Source organism: Oncorhynchus keta, unplaced genomic scaffold (genome assembly GCF_023373465.1).
Source record: "Oncorhynchus keta strain PuntledgeMale-10-30-2019 unplaced genomic scaffold, Oket_V2 Un_contig_5015_pilon_pilon, whole genome shotgun sequence".
Lineage (NCBI taxonomy): Eukaryota > Metazoa > Chordata > Actinopteri > Salmoniformes > Salmonidae > Oncorhynchus > Oncorhynchus keta.
The window spans coordinates 237,501-255,991 of record NW_026288077.1 but is presented as its reverse complement, the minus strand read 5'-3'; the positions used below and the strand labels follow the sequence as shown (position 1 = coordinate 255,991).

The following is an 18,491-nucleotide window of genomic DNA, read 5'->3' as shown; positions in this document are numbered from 1 at the left end:
CAGGTGTGCCACAGGCGAGGCGTGGCAGGAGATCATGCTGGCATGCGCCCCCATGCGACCCTGTGAGAAGGGGTCAGAGGTGGGACCAGCCAGCGAGGACCAGTGTGGGAGTCACTTCGCTATCTTCTACTTCGTCAGCTTCTACATGCTCTGTGCCTTCCTGGTAAGTAGCTACGGAGAGTGGGGAGGGACAATCCCACTAGCTACAGAGAGCAAGGAGAGACAATCCCACTAGCTACGGAGAGCAAGGAGGGACAATCCCACTAGCTACAGAGAGCAAGGAGGGACAATCCCACTAGCTACAGAGAGCAAGGAGAGACAATCCCACTAGCTACAGAGAGCAAGGAGAGACAATCCCACTAGCTACAGAGAGCAAGGAGAGACAATCCCACTAGCTACGGAGAGCGGGGAGGGACAATCCCACTAGCTACGGAGAGTGGGGAGGGACAATCCCACTAGCTACGGAGAGTGGGGAGGGACAATCCCACTAGCTACGGAGAGTGGGGAGGGACAATCCCACTAGCTACGGAGAGTGGGGAGGGACAATCCCACTAGCTACGGAGAGTGGGGAGGGACAATCCCACTAGCTACGGAGAGCGGGGAGGGACAATCTCACTAGCTACAGAGAGCAAGGAGGGACAATCCCACTAGCTACAGAGAGTGGGGAGGGACAATCCCACTAGCTACGGAGAGTGGGGAGGGACAATCCCACTAGCTACAGAGAGTGGGGAGGGACAATCCCACTAGCTACAGAGAGCGGGGAGGGACAATCCCACTAGGTACAGAGAGCGGGGAGGGACAATCCCACTAGCTACGGAGAGTGGGGAGGGACAATCCCACTAGCTACGGAGAGTGGGGAGGGACAATCCCACTAGCTACGGAGAGTGGGGAGGGACAATCCCACTAGCTACAGAGAGTGGGGAGGGACAATCCCACTAGCTACAGAGAGTGGGGAGGGACAATCCCACTAGCTACAGAGAGTGGGGAGGGACAATCCCACTAGCTACGGAGAGTGGGGAGGGACAATCCCACTAGCTACAGAGAGTGGGGAGGGACAATCCCACTAGCTACAGAGAGTGGGGAGGGACAATCCCACTAGCTACGGAGAGTGGGGAGGGACAATCCCACTAGCTACGGAGAGTGGGGAGGGACAATCCCACTAGCTACGGAGAGTGGGGAGGGACAATCCCACTAGCTACGGAGAGTGGGGAGGGACAATCCCACTAGCTACAGAGAGTGGGGAGGGACAATCCCACTAGCTACGGAGAGTGGGGAGGGACAATCCCACTAGCTACGGAGAGTGGGGAGGGACAATCCCACTAGCTACAGAGAGTGGGGAGGGACAATCCCACTAGCTACGGAGAGTGGGGAGGGGGACAATCCCACTAGCTACGGAGAGCGGGGAGGGACAATCCCACTAGCTACAGAGAGCAAGGAGGTACAATCCCACTAGCTACAGAGAGCCAGGAGGAACAATCTCACTAGCTACAGAGAGCCAGGAGGAACAATCCCACTGGTAGAGAAACCAATCATTTTTTTCTAGTATTCCAGATGATGGGGTTGATTATTCTGGTCTGTTATCTCTCTGTCAGCTGTTATTGGGACTGATGAGTTGATTATTCTGGTCTGTTATCTCTCTGTCAGCTGTTATTGGGACTGATGAGTTGATTAATGGGGTCTGTTGTCTCTCTGTCAGCTGTTATTGAGACTGATGAGTTGATTAATGGGGTCTGTTGTCTCTCTGTCAGCTGTTATTGGGACTGATGAGTTGATTATTCTGGTCTGTTATCTCTCTGTCAGCTGTTATTGGGACTGATGAGTTGATTATTCTGGTCTGTTGTCTCTCTGTCAGCTGTTATTGGGACTGATGAGTTGATTAATGGGGTCTGTTGTCTCTCTGTCAGCTGTTATTGAGACTGATGAGTTGATTATTCTGGTCTGTTGTCTCTCTGTCAGCTGTTATTGAGACTGATGAGTTGATTATTCTGGTCTGTTGTCTCTCTGTCAGCTGTTATTGAGACTGATGAGTTGATTAATCTGGTCTGTTGTCTCTCTGTCAGCTGTTATTGAGACTGATGAGTTGATTATTCTGGTCTGTTATCTCTCTGTCAGCTGTTATTGAGACTGATGAGTTGATTATTCTGGTCTGTTGTCTCTCTGTCAGCTGTTATTGAGACTGATGAGTTGATTATTCTGGTCTGTTGTCTCTCTGTCAGCTGTTATTGAGACTGATGAGTTGATTATTCTGGTCTGTTATCTCTCTGTCAGCTGTTATTGGGACTGATGAGTTGATTAATGGGGTCTGTTGTCTCTCTGTCAGCTGTTATTGAGACTGATGAGTTGATTATTCTGGTCTGTTATCTCTCTGTCAGCTGTTATTGGGACTGATGAGTTGATTATTCTGGTCTGTCTATCTCTCTGTCAGCTGTTATTGGGACTGATGAGTTGATTATTCTGGTCTGTTATCTCTCTGTCAGCTGTTATTGGGACTGATGAGTTGATTATTCTGGTCTGTTATCTCTCTGTCAGCTGTTATTGAGACTGATGAGTTGATTATTCTGGTCTGTTATCTCTCTGTCAGCTGTTATTGAGACTGATGAGTTGATTAATGGGGTCTGTTGTCTCTCTGTCAGCTGTTATTGGGACTGATGAGTTGATTATTCTGGTCTGTTATCTCTCTGTCAGCTGTTATTGAGACTGATGAGTTGATTAATGGGGTCTGTTGTGTCTCTGTCAGCTGTTATTGGGACTGATTAGTTGATTAATGGGGTCTGTTATCTCTCTGTCAGCTGTTATTGAGACTGATGAGTTGATTATTCTGGTCTGTTGTCTCTCTGTCAGCTGTTATTGGGACTGATGAGTTGATTAATGGGGTCTGTTGTCTCTCTGTCAGCTGTTATTGGGACTGATGAGTTGATTAATGGGGTCTGTTGTCTCTCTGTCAGCTGTTATTGAGACTGATGAGTTGATTATTCTGGTCTGTTGTCTCTCTGTCAGCTGTTATTGAGACTGATGAGTTGATTATTCTGGTCTGTTGTCTCTCTGTCAGCTGTTATTGAGACTGATGAGTTGATTAATGGGGTCTGTTGTCTCTCTGTCAGCTGTTATTGAGACTGATGAGTTGATTATTCTGGTCTGTTATCTCTCTGTCAGCTGTTATTGGGACTGATGAGTTGATTATTCTGGTCTGTTGTCTCTCTGTCAGCTGTTATTGAGACTGATGAGTTGATTATTCTGGTCTGTTATCTCTCTGTCAGCTGTTATTGAGACTGATGAGTTGATTATTCTGGTCTGTTATCTCTCTGTCAGCTGTTATTGGGACTGATGAGTTGATTAATGGGGTCTGTTGTCTCTCTGTCAGCTGTTATTGAGACTGATGAGTTGATTATTCTGGTCTGTTATCTCTCTGTCAGCTGTTATTGGGACTGATGAGTTGATTATTCTGGTCTGTTATCTCTCTGTCAGCTGTTATTGGGACTGATGAGTTGATTATTCTGGTCTGTTGTCTCTCTGTCAGCTGTTATTGGGACTGATGAGTTGATTATTCTGGTCTGTTGTCTCTCTGTCAGCTGTTATTGGGACTGATGAGTTGATTATTCTGGTCTGTTGTCTCTCTGTCAGCTGTTATTGGGACTGATGAGTTGATTAATGGGGTCTGTTGTCTCTCTGTCAGCTGTTATTGGGACTGATGAGTTGATTAATGGGGTCTGTTGTCTCTCTGTCAGCTGTTATTGGGACTGATGAGTTGATTATTCTGGTCTGTTGTCTCTCTGTCAGCTGTTATTGAGACTGATGAGTTGATTATTCTGGTCTGTTATCTCTCTGTCAGCTGTTATTGAGACTGATGAGTTGATTAATGGGGTCTGTTGTCTCTCTCAGCTGTCAGCTGTTATTGGTCTCTCTGACTGATGAGTTGATTATTCGGTCTGTTATCTCTCTGTCAGCTGTTATTGGGACTGATGAGTTGATTAATGGGGTCTGTTGTCTCTCTGTCAGCTGTTATTGAGACTGATGAGTTGATTATTCTGGTCTGTTGTCTCTCTGTCAGCTGTTATTGGGACTGATGAGTTGATTAATGTCTGTTGTCTTCTGTCATTTATTGAGACTGATGAGTTGATTATTCTGGTCTGTTATCTCTCTGTCAGCTGTTATTGGGACTGATGAGTTGATTATTCTGGTCTGTTGTCTCTCTGTCAGCTGTTATTGGGACTGATGAGTTGATTATTCTGGTCTGTTGTCTCTCTGTCAGCTGTTATTGGGACTGATGAGTTGATTATTCTGGTCTGTTATCTCTCTGTCAGCTGTTATTGAGACTGATGAGTTGATTATTCTGGTCTGTTATCTCTCTGTCAGCTGTTATTGAGACTGATGAGTTGATTATTCTGGTCTGTTATCTCTCTGTCAGCTGTTATTGGGACTGATGAGTTGATTATTCTGGTCTGTTATCTCTCTGTCAGCTGTTATTGGACTGATGAGTTGATTATTCTGTTGTCTGTCAGCTGTCTCTCTGTCAGCTGTTATTGAGACTGATGAGTTGATTATTCTGGTCTGTTGTCTCTCTGTCAGCTGTTATTGAGACTGATGAGTTGATTATTCTGGTCTGTTGTCTCTCTGTCAGCTGTTATTGGGACTGATGAGTTGATTATTCTGGTCTGTTGTCTCTCTGTCAGCTGTTATTGGGACTGATGAGTTGATTAATGGGGTCTGTTGTCTCTCTGTCAGCTGTTATTGGGACTGATGAGTTGATTATTCTGGTCTGTTGTCTCTCTGTCAGCTGTTATTGGGACTGATGAGTTGATTAATGGGGTCTGTTGTCTCTCTGTCAGCTGTTATTGAGACTGATGAGTTGATTATTCTGGTCTGTTATCTCTCTGTCAGCTGTTATTGGGACTGATGAGTTGATTAATGGGGTCTGTTGTCTCTCTGTCAGCTGTTATTGAGACTGATGAGTTGATTATTCTGGTCTGTTGTGTCTCTGTCAGCTGTTATTGGGACTGATGAGTTGATTATTCTGGTCTGTTATCTCTCTGTCAGCTGTTATTGAGACTGATGAGTTGATTAATGGGGTCTGTTGTCTCTCTGTCAGCTGTTATTGAGACTGATGAGTTGATTATTCTGGTCTGTTGTCTCTCTGTCAGCTGTTATTGGGACTGATGAGTTGATTAATGGGGTCTGTTGTCTCTCTGTCAGCTGTTATTGGGACTGATGAGTTGATTATTCTGGTCTGTTGTCTCTCTGTCAGCTGTTATTGGGACTGATGAGTTGATTATTCTGGTCTGTTGTCTCTCTGTCAGCTGTTATTGGGACTGATGAGTTGATTAATGGGGTCTGTTGTCTCTCTGTCAGCTGTTATTGGGACTGATGAGTTGATTAATGGGGTCTGTTGTCTCTCTGTCAGCTGTTATTGGGACTGATGAGTTGATTAATGGGGTCTGTTGTCTCTCTGTCAGCTGTTATTGGGACTGATGAGTTGATTAATGGGGTCTGTTATCTCTCTGTCAGCTGTTATTGGGACTGATGAGTTGATTATTCTGGTCTGTTATCTCTCTGTCAGCTGTTATTGGGACTGATGAGTTGATTATTCTGGTCTGTTATCTCTCTGTCAGCTGTTATTGGGACTGATGAGTTGATTAATGGGGTCTGTTGTCTCTCTGTCAGCTGTTATTGGGACTGATGAGTTGATTAATGGGGTCTGTTGTCTCTCTGTCAGCTGTTATTGGGACTGATGAGTTGATTAATGGGGTCTGTTGTCTCTCTGTCAGCTGTTATTGGGACTGATGAGTTGATTATTGGGTCTGTTATCTCTCTGTCAGCTGTTATTGAGACTGATGAGTTGATTATTCTGGTCTGTTATCTCTCTGTCAGCTGTTATTGAGACTGATGAGTTGATTATTCTGGTCTGTTATCTCTCTGTCAGCTGTTATTGGGACTGATGAGTTGATTAATGGGGTCTGTTGTCTCTCTGTCAGCTGTTATTGGGACTGATGAGTTGATTAATGGGGTCTGTTGTCTCTCTGTCAGCTGTTATTGGGACTGATGAGTTGATTATTCTGGTCTGTTGTCTCTCTGTCAGCTGTTATTGGGACTGATGAGTTGATTATTCTGGTCTGTTGTCTCTCTGTCAGCTGTTATTGAGACTGATGAGTTGATTATTCTGGTCTGTTATCTCTCTGTCAGCTGTTATTGGGACTGATGAGTTGATTATTCTGGTCTGTTGTCTCTCTGTCAGCTGTTATTGGGACTGATGAGTTGATTATTCTGGTCTGTTGTCTCTCTGTCAGCTGTTATTGAGACTGATGAGTTGATTATTCTGGTCTGTTGTCTCTCTGTCAGCTGTTATTGAGACTGATGAGTTGATTATTCTGGTCTGTTATCTCTCTGTCAGCTGTTATTGGGACTGATGAGTTGATTAATGGGGTCTGTTGTCTCTCTGTCAGCTGTTATTGAGACTGATGAGTTGATTATTCTGGTCTGTTATCTCTCTGTCAGCTGTTATTGGGACTGATGAGTTGATTAATGGGGTCTGTTGTCTCTCTGTCAGCTGTTATTGAGACTGATGAGTTGATTATTCTGGTCTGTTGTCTCTCTGTCAGCTGTTATTGGGACTGATGAGTTGATTATTCTGGTCTGTTATCTCTCTGTCAGCTGTTATTGAGACTGATGAGTTGATTATTCTGGTCTGTTATCTCTCTGTCAGCTGTTATTGGGACTGATGAGTTGATTATTCTGGTCTGTTGATCTCTCTGTCAGCTGTTATTGGGACTGATGAGTTGATTATTCTGGTCTGTTGTCTCTCTGTCAGCTGTTATTGAGACTGATGAGTTGATTATTCTGGTCTGTTATCTCTCTGTCAGCTGTTATTGGACTGATGAGTTGATTATTCTGGTCTGTTATCTCTCTGTCAGCTGTTATTGGGACTGATGAGTTGATTATTCTGGTCTGTTGTCTCTCTGTCAGCTGTTATTGGGACTCTGGTCTGTTGTCTCTCTGTCAGCTGTTATTGGGACTGGAGTTGATTATTCTGGTCTGTTGTCTCTCTGTCAGCTGTTATTGAGACTGATGAGTTGATTATTCTGGTCTGTTGTCTCTCTGTCAGCTGTTATTGGGACTGATGAGTTGATTATTCTGGTCTGTTATCTCTCTGTCAGCTGTTATTGGGACTGATGAGTTGATTAATGGGGTCTGTTGTCTCTCTGTCAGCTGTTATTGGGACTGATGAGTTGATTATTCTGGTCTGTTGTCTCTCTGTCAGCTGTTATTGGGACTGATGAGTTGATTAATGGGGTCTGTTGTCTCTCTGTCAGCTGTTATTGAGACTGATGAGTTGATTATTCTGGTCTGTTATCTCTCTGTCAGCTGTTATTGGGACTGATGAGTTGATTAATGGGGTCTGTTGTCTCTCTGTCAGCTGTTATTGAGACTGATGAGTTGATTATTCTGGTCTGTTGTCTCTCTGTCAGCTGTTATTGGGACTGATGAGTTGATTATTCTGGTCTGTTATCTCTCTGTCAGCTGTTATTGAGACTGATGAGTTGATTATTCTGGTCTGTTATCTCTCTGTCAGCTGTTATTGAGACTGATGAGTTGATTAATGGGGTCTGTTGTCTCTCTGTCAGCTGTTATTGGGACTGATGAGTTGATTAATGGGGTCTGTTGTCTCTCTGTCAGCTGTTATTGGGACTGATGAGTTGATTATTCTGGTCTGTTATCTCTCTGTCAGCTGTTATTGGGACTGATGAGTTGATTAATGGGGTCTGTTGTCTCTCTGTCAGCTGTTATTGGGACTGATGAGTTGATTATTCTGGTCTGTTGTCTCTCTGTCAGCTGTTATTGAGACTGATGAGTTGATTAATGGGGTCTGTTGTCTCTCTGTCAGCTGTTATTGAGACTGATGAGTTGATTAATGGGGTCTGTTGTCTCTCTGTCAGCTGTTATTGGGACTGATGAGTTGATTAATGGGGTCTGTTGTCTCTCTGTCCACAGATCATCAACCTGTTTGTGGCTGTGATCATGGATAACTTTGACTACCTGACCAGAGACTGGTCTATTCTAGGACCTCACCACCTGGATGAGTTCAAGAGGATCTGGGCTGAGTACGACCCAGAGGCCAAGTCAGTACAACTTCAAACAGCATCCCTCCCTCCCCTCCCTCCCCCCTCCCTCCCTCCCTCCCCTCCCTCTTCGTCTCTCTCTCAATTAAATTCAATTCAATTCAAGGGCTTTATTGACAGGGGAAACATGTGTTAACATTGCCAAAGCAAGTGAGGTAGATAATATATAAAGTGAATATATAAAGTGAAATAAACAATAAAAATTAACAGTAAACATTACACATACAGAAGTTTCAAAACAATAAAGACATTACAAATGTCATATTATATATATATACAGTATACAGTGCCTTGCGAATGTATTCGGCCCCCTTGAACTTTGTGACCTTTTGCCACATTTCAGGCTTCAAACATAAAGATATAAAACTGTATTTTTTTGTGAAGAATCAACAACAAGTGGGACACAATCATGAAGTGGAACGACATTTATTGGATATTTCAAACTTTTTTAACAAATCAAAAACTGAAAAATTGGGCGTGCAAAATTATTCAGCCCCCTTAAGTTAATACTTTGTAGCGCCACCTTTTGCTGCGATTACAGCTGTAAGTCGCTTGGGGTATGTCTCTATCAGTTTTGCACATTGAGAGACTGAAATTTTTTCCCATTCCTCCTTGCAAAACAGCTCGAGCTCAGTGAGGTTGGATGGAGAGCATTTGTGAACAGCAGTTTTCAGTTCTTTCCACAGATTCTCGATTGGATTCAGGTCTGGACTTTGACTTGGCCATTCTAACACCTGGATATGTTTATTTTTGAACCATTCCATTGTAGATTTTGCTTTATGTTTTGGATCATTGTCTTGTTGGAAGACAAATCTCCGTCCCAGTCTCAGGTCTTTTGCAGACTCCATCAGGTTTTCTTCCAGAATGGTCCTGTATTTGGCTCCATCCATCTTCCCATCAATTTTAACCATCTTCCCTGTCCCTGCTGAAGAAAAGCAGGCCCAAACCATGATGCTGCCACCACCATGTTTGACAGTGGGGATGGTGTGTTCAGGGTGATGAGCTGTGTTGCTTTTACGCCAAACATAATGTTTTGCATTGTTGCCAAAAAGTTCAATTTTGGTTTCATCTGACCAGAGCACCTTCTTCCACATGTTTGGTGTGTCTCCCAGGTGGCTTGTGGCAAACTTTAAACGACACTTTTTATGGATATCTTTAAGAAATGGCTTTCTTCTTGCCACTCTTCCATAAAGGCCAGATTTGTGCAATAACTGATTGTTGTCCTATGGACAGAGTCTCCCACCTCAGCTGTAGATCTCTGCAGTTCATCCAGAGTGATCATGGGCCTCTTGGCTGCATCTCTGATCAGTCTTCTCCTTGTATGAGCTGAAAGTTTAGAGGGACGGCCAGGTCTTGGTAGATTTGCAGTGGTCTGATACTCCTTCCATTTCAATATTATCGCTTGCACAGTGCTCCTTGGGATGTTTAAAGCTTGGGACATCTTTTTGTATCCAAATCCGGCTTTAAACTTCTTCACAACAGTATCTCGGACCTGCCTGGTGTGTTCCTTGTTCTTCATGATGCTCTCTGCGCTTTTAACGGACCTCTGAGACTTGATTACACACAGGTGGATTGTATTTATCATCATTAGTCATTTAGGTCAACATTGGATCATTCAGAGATCCTCACTGAACTTCTGGAGAGAGTTTGCTGCACTGAAAGTAAAGGGGCTGAATAATTTTGCACGCCCAATTTTTCAGTTTTTGATTTGTTAAAAAAGTTTGAAATATCCAATAAATGTCGTTCCACTTCATGATTGTGTCCCACTTGTTGTTGATTCTTCACAAAAAATACAGTTTTATAACTTTATGTTTGAAGCCTGAAATGTGGCAAAAGGTCGCAAAGTTCAAGGGGGCTGAATACTTTCGCAAGGCACTGTATATACAGTGTCTCTCTCTCTCTCTCTCTCTCTCTCTCTCTCTCTCTCTCTCTCTCTCTCTCTCTCTCTCTCTCTCTCTCTCTCTCTCTCTCTCTCTCTCTGTCTCTCTCTCTCTCTCTCTCTCTCTCTCTCTCTCTCTCTCTCTCTCTCTCTCTCTCTCTCTCTCTCTCTCTCTCTCTCTTTCTCTCTAAATATTGTTGTCTGTTCTACAGGGGTCGTATCAAGCACCTAGATGTGGTAACACTGTTGAGGAGGATTCAGCCTCCTTTGGGCTTCGGGAAGCTCTGTCCCCACCGGGTGGCCTGCAAGCGTCTGGTCTCCATGAACATGCCCCTGAACAGCGATGGCACAGTCATGTTCAATGCCACCCTGTTTGCCCTGGTGCGAACAGCACTGAGGATCAAGACTGATGGTAACACATTTCATTTTGTGTGTGTACTGATTCTCTCCACCTCTCTCTCTTCTTCTCTGATTCTCTCCACCTCTCTCTCTTCTTCTCTGATTCTCTCCACCTCTCTCTTCTTCTCTGATTCTCTCCACCTCTCTCTCTTCTTCTCTGATTCTCTCCACCTCTCTCTCTTCTTCTCTGATTCTCTCCACCTCTCTCTCTTCTTCTCTGATTCTCTCCACCTCTCTCTCTTCTTCTCTGATTCTCTCCACCTCTCTCTCTTCTTCTCTGATTCTCTCCACCTCTCTCTCTTCTTCTCTGATTCTCTCCACATCTCTCTCTTCTTCTCTGATTCTCTCCACATCTCTCTCTTCTTCTCTGATTCTCTCCACCTCTCTCTCTTCTTCTCTGATTCTCTCCACCTCTCTCTCTTCTTCTCTGATTCTCTCCACCTCTCTCTCTTCTTCTCTGATTCTCTCCACCTCTCTCTCTTCTTCTCTGATTCTCTCCACCTGTCTCTCTTCTTCTCCGATTCTCTCCACCTCTCTCTCTTCTTCTCTGATTCTCTCCACCTCTCTCTCTTCTCTGATTCTCTCTCTCTCTTCTTCTCTGATTCTCTCCACCTCTCTCTCTCTTCTCTGATTCTCTCCACCTCTCTCTCTTCTTCTCTGATTCTCTCCACCTCTCTCTCTTCTTCTCTGATTCTCTCCACCTCTCTCTCTTCTTCTCTGATTCTCTCCACCTCTCTCTCTTCTTCTCTGATTCTCTCCACCTCTCTCTCTTCTTCTCTGATTCTCTCCACCTCTCTCTCTTCTTCTCTGATTCTCTCCACCTCTCTCTTCTTCTCTGATTCTCTCCACCTCTCTTCTTCTCTGATTCTCTCCACCTCTCTCTCTGTATGCCCCACATGAATGTGTGTGTGTGTGTGTGTGTGTGTGTGTGTGTGTGTGTGTGTGTGTGTGTGTGTGTGTGTGTGTGTGTGTGTGTGTGTGTGTGTGTGTGTGTGTGTGTGTGTGTGTGTGTGTGTGTGTGTGTGTGTGTGTGTGTGTGAAGGTAACTTGGAGCAATGACTATTGTTGGTTTGTACGGTCCCCGTCTGGTTTCTGTGTGTGCGTGAAGGTAACCTGGAGCAGGCGAACGAAGAGCTCCGGGCCATAGTGAAGAAGATCTGGAAGAGAACCAGTATGAAGCTGCTGGATCAGGTGGTGCCCCCTGCTGGAGATGATGAGGTGACGGTTGGGAAGTTCTACGCCACGTTCCTGATCCAGGAGTACTTCAGGAAGTTTAAGAAGCGTAAAGAGCAGGGCCTGGTGGCCAAGGTGCCCCCCAAGACGGCTCTCTCCCTGCAGGTGGGTCACTACAAGTTCCTGCCTGTCAGACCTTCAGACCAGAGAGCACCTTTTAGAAGTGTGTTAGTTTGTCACTGAACATATCAAATTAGTACTAAAACAATGAGTCTGTGTTTCTGTGTGTTCCTCCGTGTCTGTCGTTCCGTGCTGGTGCTTGTCTGTGCCTGTCTGTATTTCTACTCAGGCGGGCCTGCGGACGCTCCATGACATGGGTCCTGAGATCCGGAGGGCCATATCAGGTGACCTCACAGTGGAGGAGGACCTGGACAAGTCGATGAAGGAGCCGGTCTCGGCTGCGTCCGAGGACGATATCTTCAGGGTAAAGGTCGGCTACAGCCCCACACACCCCTCTGTCTGAACTACTGAGCTTCATCAGGCCCATCGCTTCTGCTGTGACCAGCTATAAGGATTACATCTGGTTCTTCACCATCCACCATCATTGGCTCCAGATGCCACTTCAGTACCCACTACACTTCATAACCCACTACACTTCATAACCCACTACACTTCATAACCCACTACACTTCATAACCCACTACACTTCATAACCCACTACACTTCATAACCCACTACACTTCATAACCCACTACACTTCATAACCCACTACACTTCATAACCCACAACACTTCATAACCCACTATACTTCATAACCTACTACAGTTCAGTACCCACTACACTTCATAACCCACTACACTTCATAACCCACTATACTTCATAACCTACTACAGTTCAGTACCCACTACACTTCATAACCCACTACACTTCATAACCCACAACACTTCATAACCCACTACACTTCATAACCCACTACACTTCATAACCCACTACACTTCAGTATCTACTACACTTCATAACCCACTACAGTTCAGTACCCACTACACTTCAGTACCCACTACACTTCAGTACCCACTACACTTCATAACCCACTACAGTTCAGTAGCCACTACACTTCAGTACCTACTACACTAATGTACCAACAACACTTCAGTACCCACTATAATAATAATATAATAATAATATATGCCATTTAGCAGACGCTTTTATCACTAAAGTTCCCACTTACAGTCATGTGTGCACATTCTCCGTACCCACTACACTTCAGTACCCACTACACTTCATAACCCACTACACTTCATAACCCACTACACTTCAGTACCCACTACACTTCATAACCCACTACACTTCATAACCCACTACACTTCAGTACCCACTACACTTCAGTACCCACTACACTTCAGTATCTACTACAGTATCCACTACTTCTAGTACCCACATAACCCACTACAGTTCAGTACCCACTACACTTCAGTACCCACTACCGTCAGTACCTACTACACTAATGTACCAACAACACTTCAGTATCAACTACACTTCAGTATCAACTACACTTCATAACCCACTACACGTCAGTATCCACTACACTTTAGTACCCACTACATTTCAGTATCTACTACACTTCAGTACCCACTACACTTCAGTACCTACTACACTAATGTACCAACAACACTTCAGTACCCACTACACTTCATAACCCACTACACTTCATAACCCACTACACTTCAGTACCCACTACACTTCATAACCCACTACACTTCAGTACCCACTACACTTCAGTACCCACTACACTTCATAACCCACTACACAAAATAACTTACTACACAAAATAACCCACTACAGTTCAGTACCTACTACACTTTAGTACCTACTACACTAAAGTACCAACAACACTTCAGTATCTACTACACTAATGTACCAACAACACTTCAGTATCAACTACACTTCAGTATCCACTACACTTCATAACCCACTACACTTCATAACCCACTACACTTCAGAACCCACTACGCTTCAGTACCCACTACACTTCAGTACCCACTAAATGGCATTCTCATCCACTTAGACACCTAAACACGATCCCGCCCCAATAGAGGGAGACATTGCTGTTCCAGTCATAAACCAGGCCTTTGCTTTGCATTGTCCATACGACATAGACTGAATAGATTTAGTCATAATAGTAGAACAGCATGACTGTGTGCTTTTAGATGGATGTAACGCTACACAATACTCATCCCTCTCTCTCTCTCTCTCTCTCTCTCTCCTCCTCTCTCTCTCTCCCTCTCTCTCTCTCCTCCCTCCCTCTCTCTCTCCTCCCCCTCTCTCTCCTCCCCCTCTCTCTCTCCTCCCTCTCTCTCTCCTCTCCTCTCTCTCCTCCCTCTCTCTCTCCTCCCTCTCTCTCCTCTCCCTCTCTCTCCTCTCCCTCTCTCTCTGCCTCCTCTCTCTCCTCCCCCTCTCTCTCCTCTCCCTCTCTCTCCTCTACCTCTCTCTCTGCCTCCTCTCTCTCCTCTCCCTCCCTCTCTCTCCTCTCCCTCTCTCTCTGCCTCCTCTCTCTCCTCTCCCTCTCTCTCCTCTCCCTCTCTTTCTGCCTCCTCTCTCTCCTCCCCCTCTCTCCTCTCCCTCTCTCTCCTCTCCCTCTCTCTCCCCCCCCCCTCTCTCCTCTCCCTCTCTTTCTGCCTCCTCTCTCTCCTCCCCCTCTCTCTCCTCTCCCTCTCTCTCCTCTCCCTCTCTCCTCCCCCTCTCTCTTCTCTCCCTCTCTTTCTGCCTCCTCTCTCTCCTCTCCCTCTCTCTCCTCTCCCTCTCTCTCTGCCTCCTCTCTCTCCTCCCCCTCTCTCTCCTCTCCCTCTCTCTCTGCCTCCTCTCTCCTCCCCCTCTCTCTCCTCTCCCTCTCTCTCCTCTCCCTCTCTATCCTCTCCCTCCCTCTCTCTCTCCTCTCCCTCTCTCTCTCTGCCTCCTCTCTCTCCTCCCCCTCTCTCTCCTCTCCCTCTCTCTCTGCCTCCTCTCTCTCCTCCCCCTCTCTCTCCTCCCCCTCTCTCTCTGCCTCCTCTCTCCTCCCCCTCTCTCTCCTCTCCCTCTCTCTCTACCTCCTCTCTCTCCTCCCCCTCTCTCTCCTCTCCCTCTCTCTCTGCCTCCTCTCTCCTCCCCCTCTCTCTCCTCTCCCTCTCTCTCTGCCTCCCTCTCTCCTCCCCTCTCTCTCCTCTCCCTCTCTCTCTGCCTCCCCTCCTCTCTCTCTCTCCCCTCTCTCTGCCTCCTCTCTCTCCTCCCCCTCTCTCTCCTCTCCCTCTCTCTCTGCCTCCCCTCTCTCCTCCCCCTCTCTCTCCTCTCCCTCTCTCTCCGCCTCCTCTCTCCTCTCCGTCTCTCTCTGCCTCCCCTCTCTCCTCTCCCCTCTCTGCCTCCCCTCTCTCTCTCCCCCTCTCTCTCCTCCCCCTCTCTCCTCTCCCTCTCTCTCTGCCTCCTCTCTCCTCTCCCTCTCTCTCTGCCTCCTCTCTCTCCTCCCCCTCTCTCTCCTCTCCCTCTCTCTGCCTCCTCTCTCCTCCCCCTCTCGCTCGCTCCTCCTACAGCGAGCGGGTGGGTTGTTCGGCAACCACGTCAGCTACTACAACGACGGGCGCGACAGCGGACGCAACACCTTCCCACAATCCTTCACCACGCAGCGCCCGCTCCACATCAGCCAGACGGGCAGCCCCGGCGAGGGCGATTCCCCGTCCCACGAGAAGTTGATGGACTCTACCACCTTCACCCCGAGCTCCTACTCTTCCTCGGGCTCCAACGCTAACATCAACAATGCCAACAACACGGCGGTCCCCGGTGTGGTAGTGGGGGTTGGTGGTCCAGGGGGGGTCAGCCGTTTCCCCAGCCCCAGCATCAGTACTGTGGACGGGCAGAGCGGACCCCCGCTAACCCCGATACTACTGCCCAGGTCTACATGGTGCTTCCCTCCCAAGAGGTGGGTGTCTCTCTGGTTTCTCTGGGTTCTGTAGAGTACGTTGGTGTTATTCTCCAGTCTGTCTTTTATCAGTGACCTCTCGTGGCCAACTTTTAGATCTGTTGCTAATTCAGATTGGTTGTCAACGGTAACTTCTCTTGTCTGTCTGTCTGTCTCTCTCTCCTCTCTTCCTCTCCACACTGACTGACGCTGAGCACAGGATGGGTTTCTATGACTCCCTCATGCGGTATGTTGCTCTCTCAGGAGGAGAGAGAGAGTTGTAATGCCCAGGAGGCATCAGTATGTAAGGGTTCTGCCAACCCTGTTGTCCATACAGTCCCTGGCTGGATCCTTGCTGCACTGAGCTAAACATACTTAGGGACAGACAAGTGTCTGGACTTCAGTCAATATTTAACCTGTTTTTACTCTCCTGGTGAGATCTTGGTATATTTCTACCAGAGGAGGACGAGGAGATGTATATGGTACAGAACAGGATGTGGATATGCATCACCTACAGTGTTTTTAGCTCATGTAGCTCTGGTTGGATCCACCCTGACAGGAGTGACATCACAGGAGGTTGGTGGCATCTTAATTGGGGAGGACATGGCTCATGTTAATGACTGGAGCGGAACAGGTGGAATGCTATGAAATACGTCCAACACACGGTTCCCAGGTGGCCGTTCCATTCGTTCCGTTCCGGATATTATTATGAGCCGTCCTCCTCTCAGCAGCCTCCTGTGGGTGACATGTGATTGGCTGACTTCCTCCTCAACACAGCCTAGTGATGCAACCTGGTTGGATCCTCCTGAAGCTTTTCATTCAGCTCTGTAGAGTATAATACAGCACGCGGCTGGACCACTGTCACTATCTCTCTCCCGTGTGTTGGTTCTCTATTCATTCTGCTTCTCGCCGCCATCTTGCTTCTAACCACCATGCTTCCTCCCCTCCCTCCTGCTGCTGTTGGGGAGAATCCTCCTGTCCTCCTATTGCTTCTTGTGAGCTGGTTAGTGAGAGGTGTTGTGTTGTTTTTTCATCCTCTGCAGCTCGGACTCCACTGACAGCCGTCTGCCGTTCATCAGGCGAGAGGAGGCGTCGACGGACGACACGTACGATGAGAGTTACGCGGACGAGAGAGAATACCGCCGAAACGACCAGAACATTCTCACCTCAGACATGTACTGCTTCTCTCCACCTCTCTCTCTCTTCTATCCTCCCCTCTCTTCTTCTCTGCTTCTCTCCACCTCTCTCTCTCTTCTATCCTCCCCTCTCTTCTTCTCTGCTTCTCTCCACCTCTCTCTCTCTTCTATCCTCCCCTCTCTTCTTCTCTGCTTCTCTCCACCTCTCTCTCTTCTATCCTCCCCTCTCTTCTTCTCTGCTTCTCTCCACCTCTCTCTCTCTTCTATCCTCCCCTCTCTTCTTCTCTGCTTCTCTCCACCTCTCTCTCTCTTCTATCCTCCCCTCTCTTCTTCTCTGCTTCTCTCCACCTCTTCTATCCTCCCCTCTCTTCTTCTCTGCTTCTCTCCACCTCTCTCTCTCTTCTATCCTCCCCTCTCTTCTTCTCTGCTTCTCTCCACCTCCTCCTCTTCTATCCTCCCCTTCTTCTCTGCTTCTCTCCACCTCTCTCTCTTCTATCCTCCCCTCTCTTCTTCTCTGCTTCTCTCCTCTCCTCTCTCTCTTTCTACCTCCTCCCCTCTCCCCTTCTTCTCTGCTTCTCTCCACCTCTCTCTCTCTCTTCTATCCTCCCTCTTCTCTTCTTCTCTGCTTCTCTTCCACCTCTCTCTCTCTTCTATCCTCCCCTCTCTCTCTTCTCTGCTTCTCTCCACCTCTCTCTCTCTTCTATCCTCCCCTCTCTTCTTCTCTGCTTCTCTCCACCTCTCTCTCTCTTCTATCCTCCCTCTCTTCTTCTCTGCTTCTCTCCACCTCTCTCTCTCTTCTATCCTCCTCTTCTCTCTTCTTCTGCTTCTCTCCTCTCCACCTCTCTCTCTCTTCTCTTCTTCTCTGCTTCTCTCCACCTCTCTCTTCTATCCTCTGCTTCTTCTCTGCTTCTCCACCTCTCTCTCTCTATCCTCCCTCTCTTCTTCTCTGCTTCTCTCCACCTCTCTCTCTCTTCTATCCTCCCCTCTCTTCTTCTCTGCTTCTCTCCACCTCTCTCTCTTCTATCCTCCCCTCTCTTCTTCTCTGCTTCTCTCCACCTCTCTCTCTCTGCTTCTATCCTCCCTCTTCTTCCCTTCTCTCTTCTCTGCTTCTCTCCACCTCTCTCTCTCTTCTATCCTCCCCTCTCTTCTTCTTGCTTCTCTTCCTCTCTTCTTCTCTCCTTCTCTCTCTTCTACCTCCTCTCTCTTCTATCCTCCCCTCTCTTCCTCTGCTTCTCTCCACCTCTTCTTCTATCCTCCCTTCTTCTCTGCTTCTCTCCACCTCTCTTCTATCCTCCCCTCTCTTCTTCTCTGCTTCTCTCCACCTCTCTCTCTCTTCTATCCTCCCCTCTCTTCTTCTCTGCTTCTCTGCTTCTCTCCACCTCTCTCTCTCTTCTATCCTCCCCTCTCTTCTTCTCTGCTTCTCTCCACCTCTCTCTCTCTCTCTTCTCTGCTTCTCTCCACCTCTCTCTCTCTTTCTCTTTCACCATGAAAAGATATGCCTTTCATGGTCTCTGTATGCCCCACACGCGCGTGTGTGTGTGTGACCTTGCGTCTGTGTGTGTTTTCAGGCTGGTATATCAGGATGAGGAGAACAAGCAGCTGACTCCTATGGAGGAAGGAGAGGATGGGGGAGACAGGAGACCCTGGCACTCTCCCAGACGAGCCTTCCTCTGTCCCACAGCTCTGGGTAAGACCTGCCTGTCTAGACCTCACTTCAACCCCCACTAACCTCCGACTCCCCACCCAAACCAAACACCCCTATCTCATACCTAATCCCCATATTTAGACCTGTCTGTCTAGACCTCACTTAAACCCCCACTAACCTCCGACCCCTCACCCAAACCAAACACCCCTATCTCATACCTAAT

General features: G+C 47.1%; 1 protein-coding gene across 12 annotated transcripts in view; it reads left to right on the top strand.

Moving 5' to 3' along the window:
- cacna1c (calcium channel, voltage-dependent, L type, alpha 1C subunit) overlaps positions 1 to 18,491 on the top strand; it is a 108,116-nt gene that overhangs the window by 84,165 nt on the left and 5,460 nt on the right. For 10 of the 12 annotated variants that reach the window (XM_052509846.1, XM_052509845.1, XM_052509856.1 and 7 more), the window contains 9 exons: positions 4 to 163; positions 7,984 to 8,111; positions 10,203 to 10,402; positions 11,498 to 11,727; positions 11,912 to 12,052; positions 15,123 to 15,508; positions 15,708 to 15,734; positions 16,531 to 16,662; positions 18,192 to 18,310. In XM_052509846.1, coding sequence (XP_052365806.1) covers positions 4 to 163; positions 7,984 to 8,111; positions 10,203 to 10,402; positions 11,498 to 11,727; positions 11,912 to 12,052; positions 15,123 to 15,508; positions 15,708 to 15,734; positions 16,531 to 16,662; positions 18,192 to 18,310 — 1,523 coding nt within the window. The remainder of the gene's footprint in view (positions 1 to 3; positions 164 to 7,983; positions 8,112 to 10,202; positions 10,403 to 11,497; positions 11,728 to 11,911; positions 12,053 to 15,122; positions 15,509 to 15,707; positions 15,735 to 16,530; positions 16,663 to 18,191; positions 18,311 to 18,491) is intronic. The other 2 variants (XM_052509848.1, XM_052509847.1) reach the window with 2 other exon arrangements.